We start from the raw sequence: 4,055 nt of genomic DNA on the forward strand, positions 1-4,055 counted from the left end.
ATTTCCACCGCACAACGATGGTTTCAACGTTTTCGTTCTGGTGTAGAGGTGGTCGAAGATGCGCCACGCACCGGAAGGCTTGTCGTCGAAAATTGCAATAAAATCGTTGGAGTGGTCGAAAGAGACCGGCATAGTAGCCGCCGTAGCAGCGGTCAAGAGCTGCGCATGAGTCATCAAAAAAAATTTTATGGTTTTATGAATTATACCGCAGGACTTTTTTGACAACCTATTATATATATATTATAAACGATTAGGATGACGAAAAAAGTTGGAATCCAGTTGACTGTCTGTCCGTCCGTCCGTCTGTCTAAGCTTTAACTTAAGTAAAAGTTGAGATATATTCATGAAACTTGGTATACAGGTTCCTTAGTACAAAAAAAAATTACGAGTTCGTAGATGGGCGTAATCGTACCACTGGCAGACCCACAAATCGAAATTAAACGAAAACAAATAAAATGACATAACTAAGGACTAAATTAATTTGTAATTTGGCACAGGGAATCTCAGTAGCAAGGGGCTCCTGTGGATGAACAATTTTGAAAGTATAGGCGTGACCCACCCCCTAATATGTTTAATGTGAGTATCTCTTAAACCAGTTAAGTTATAACAACCAAATTCGCCCGGAACGAATACGCCAGAAACGTAAAAATGAACCGCCAGGATAGTATGACAAAGCTTTATAGAGACTGGGAAAAAATTGGACAATGGGAGTGCTACCGCCCACTTTTTGGAGAAATTGTGCCGAAAATGGATATACTTGGCCGAAAACTTGACCTAGTACCCATATAACCATTACCACGGTTTTCAAACATACGGCTTATTTTGTGTAATGATTTTGGTTTTTCTAACAAGTTTTACGCCGTGAGGTTTTTCCTGGCTTACAAGTTGCAAAAAAATAAAATGTTCGGTTGCCTTTTCKACTTGCTTTAATATAGTTTTGATTGTTTTATTTAAAATAATTATTGCAATGGAGTCATGTGTAGAAATTCTCGCAAGTGAGGAAAGTTCTCTAACGCCATTCACTTGGGAGTGATCAGAAATTCTTTTACATATATGGTTCAAGTAGTTCACGATTTCTGGTCTTAGACAAAATATCCTCTGGTAGCAAGCTAAAATGAGAGGGCACACGTACCAATGAAAGCTCCTCCACGCTGTCTSAATCCTGTTTAGCGACTTTAACGCCGAAGTGTGCAAAAAAGGTTATTTGGCATGATTGCAAGTTGTAGAGGGAAGCGAGACACAATTGCAGACAAAAGCACAGAGAGACCGAAATGCGTGAGTTTCGTACTTTACAAGCTAGCCGATAGGGGTAGGGATCGACAATCAAGTGGTAGGCACCTTGCCGCGATGCAGGGGCTTAGGCGAAAGGCATACTCGGCGTCCCCCATGGGCACTGCCCATGCGTGCGCTAGCCAAGAGCTACCACCTCCTAATCCAGGGTATCACGCGGGCACTGTTTGAAGAGCACGCCAGCGAGGATGATGACGACGTGCCCTCTTGCAGCGGCGCTCACCTGGCGAAAACGCCTGGTACCGCTGTAGAAGCAACGAGCGCCGCCAAGACTCCCGACGAAAGGCGCAGTGGGTCGGACTCAGGTGAGTCACATCGGGCAGAGCCTGACGGTGCTCGTAGAAGAAGAAGGAATAGGCGCAGAAGAGGTGGGCAACACTCCCTCCCAGAAGTTGGCTAACAGAAATCAGAATAGCAATTACTCGTCCAAAGTATAACAAAGCCTATGAATATTCGCCCGTGCTATTCAAACACGGTGGCGAAGATCTGATAAGGAGAATGCGTCAGCTTATTTGTCAAATATGGTCGGACGAATGAAAGCCCAACGTTTGGAATTTAAATGTAGTCTGCCCAATCCAMAAAATGGGGCACCCCACAATCTCCGCCAACTACCATGGGATAAGCCTCCTCAATATCGCACATAAGGTTCTATCGAGCGCTTTGTGTGAAAGATAAAAGCCCACCGTCAAAAATCTGATTGGACCTTACCAGAGTAGCTTTAGACCTTATTTAGATACGCGCCATACAAAATCTATAGGCATGAGGAATTTTTGATAGTGATTTGCCGGTTTCATTTGGGGGCGGCAATTACTATATCTTCTGATGATGATACATTGACGAAATAACATCGCGCACTTTTGTCTTTGATTTTAAATACATAATGATTTTATTAATACATATCATTTGGAGTTTTAGGTTATTTAAATTCCATAAAGTTAAGGCCTTTAGGGTCCAAAATTAGTTTTTAATGGCAATAAATTTCAAATAAATGATAAAAAACACAGAATTGTTTATACTTTATACACGAAAAAGCAAAATATGCTCAAAGTGTAGTTCCCAATTTCAGTTTTGTGCTCACTGACACTGTCCCATAATTCCATTCATAATAATTTAAAATTCCCTGCAGTACATATTTCTGTTAATGGTACGACCATGTGCGATGTATAGGCCTGAACGACTAAGCTTAAGCGAATAGGTGAAGTTAGCTTGCACAATTGTTCTATGAACTGCTGACCTCTGACTTAGGCTGAGCTCACACCGGATTAGTCAAAAACGTCTTTAACTAATAACACACAAAAACATCTTGTGCTCTAACCCACACCAAGGGAAGCACAATGCGACATTTTGCCTTCTTGTCCCGCTTGGTGTGCATTGAAATAAAATGAAAAAAGAAGAAAACGAATCAGTTCCTGCAAAGATGTCGTCGGATTCGGGCGATGAAGTTGTGCCAGTCCTATTTTCAATTATTTAGTTTTGTGAACGAAGTGAAAGAAATAAAAGAGAATGGTGGGTGCATCCGTACAASCAGAAGCGCGATTCAGAAAATGCTATTACAAATTTGATTTCTGAACTGAGAATGCATCTAAGAAAATTTCGAAATTTCACAAGGATGCAGGTGCCAACATTCAAATATTTGCTGTCTTTAATAAAACATTTAATTTTTAAGCAAAATACGAACTACCGCAAAAGCATAACTCCTGCGGAAAGATTAATTATAACACTACGGTAAGTAAAACAAATAGCATTTTAAACTTAAAATCAATGTGTTTTTAAATCAAAATCCCTTCTTTGGTAAAATTTTAAAATGATGGATATGAAAATATAAATTATTAATTACAGAAATAATTATTTGTATTCATATACTATATTAGATCATCCCATGACCGATGATGACGTTGAAGTACTTAAATATTAATTTTCCTCTTCTTGTAACTGATTCATTTTATTTATCATATGCACTCTGAATAGTCTTCGTCTTTTGCTGGAGAGTTTTTCATAATCAGACAGCAAACTTTTAAGAAGTAATTTATTTCCATACTCTTTTGGTTTCTGCTTCGTTTCGGAGTTTAGGAACTTAATCATTGGTCCAGCTATCATCTCAGATATAGATGATATCTTACTCTTCTTCGCAGGTATTGGACTGCTTTTGTCAGTACTTACTGCATCGGTAAAATCATTTTGCGACATGTCGGTAGTTTGTCCTTCGACATCAGGGCTATTTACAGGTAAATTACTGCTCATTTCACGATGCTTATGTACAAATTCTTTTAAAAAGTTCATTACATCAGCCAAGTACCACTTCCGCTTCTGCTTACCGCTCGATCCAGATAGTTTTTTTTTTTCTTCCCTCAAATACCTCCAATATGAGTTCCGTAAATTTTTCCATTTATTTGTGCATGTTGCTACTGCAAGAATTTGGAATTTCTAAATTGTTATAGGTATACAAAAATTTTAATTAATTAAAATATATTTTCAGTTATTTGGCAAGTGGGGAATCATTTAAGTCGCCTTCGCATTTTTTTTCGATATGGGTCTTCTACAATCGAAAACATTGTAATGGAAACCTGTAAAGCTGTCTGGGAAATATTATCACCGATTTACCTTCCAAAACCGGTTGTTGCGAAATGTCTTTCTAAAGCGGATGCGTTTGAAAAAATGTGGAACTTTCCTAATTGTGCAAGAGCTATAGATGGAAAACACATAAGAATACAGTGCCCTCCAAAAGCAGGATCAGATTATTTTAGCTATAAAAAATTGCATTCAAT

The 4,055-nt window shown here is 38.8% G+C and overlaps 1 protein-coding gene and 1 pseudogene across 1 annotated transcript in view; both read right to left on the bottom strand.

Annotated features, from left to right (window-relative positions):
• LOC108978536 (putative nuclease HARBI1) overlaps nt 1-793 on the bottom strand; it is a 3,375-nt gene extending 2,582 nt beyond the window's left edge. Inside the window, 1 exon segment of the mRNA XM_018948868.1 lies at nt 758-793. Coding sequence (XP_018804413.1) covers nt 758-793 — 36 coding nt within the window.
• A 2,369-nt stretch (nt 794-3,162) lies between these two features.
• Nucleotides 3,163-3,714, bottom strand: LOC108978537 (annotated as a pseudogene).
• Nucleotides 3,715-4,055: the final 341 nt, after the last annotated feature.

Source organism: Bactrocera latifrons, unplaced genomic scaffold (genome assembly GCF_001853355.1).
Source record: "Bactrocera latifrons isolate USDA-ARS-PBARC rearing strain unplaced genomic scaffold, ASM185335v1 scaffold_1239, whole genome shotgun sequence".
NCBI classification, from domain to species: domain Eukaryota; kingdom Metazoa; phylum Arthropoda; class Insecta; order Diptera; family Tephritidae; genus Bactrocera; species Bactrocera latifrons.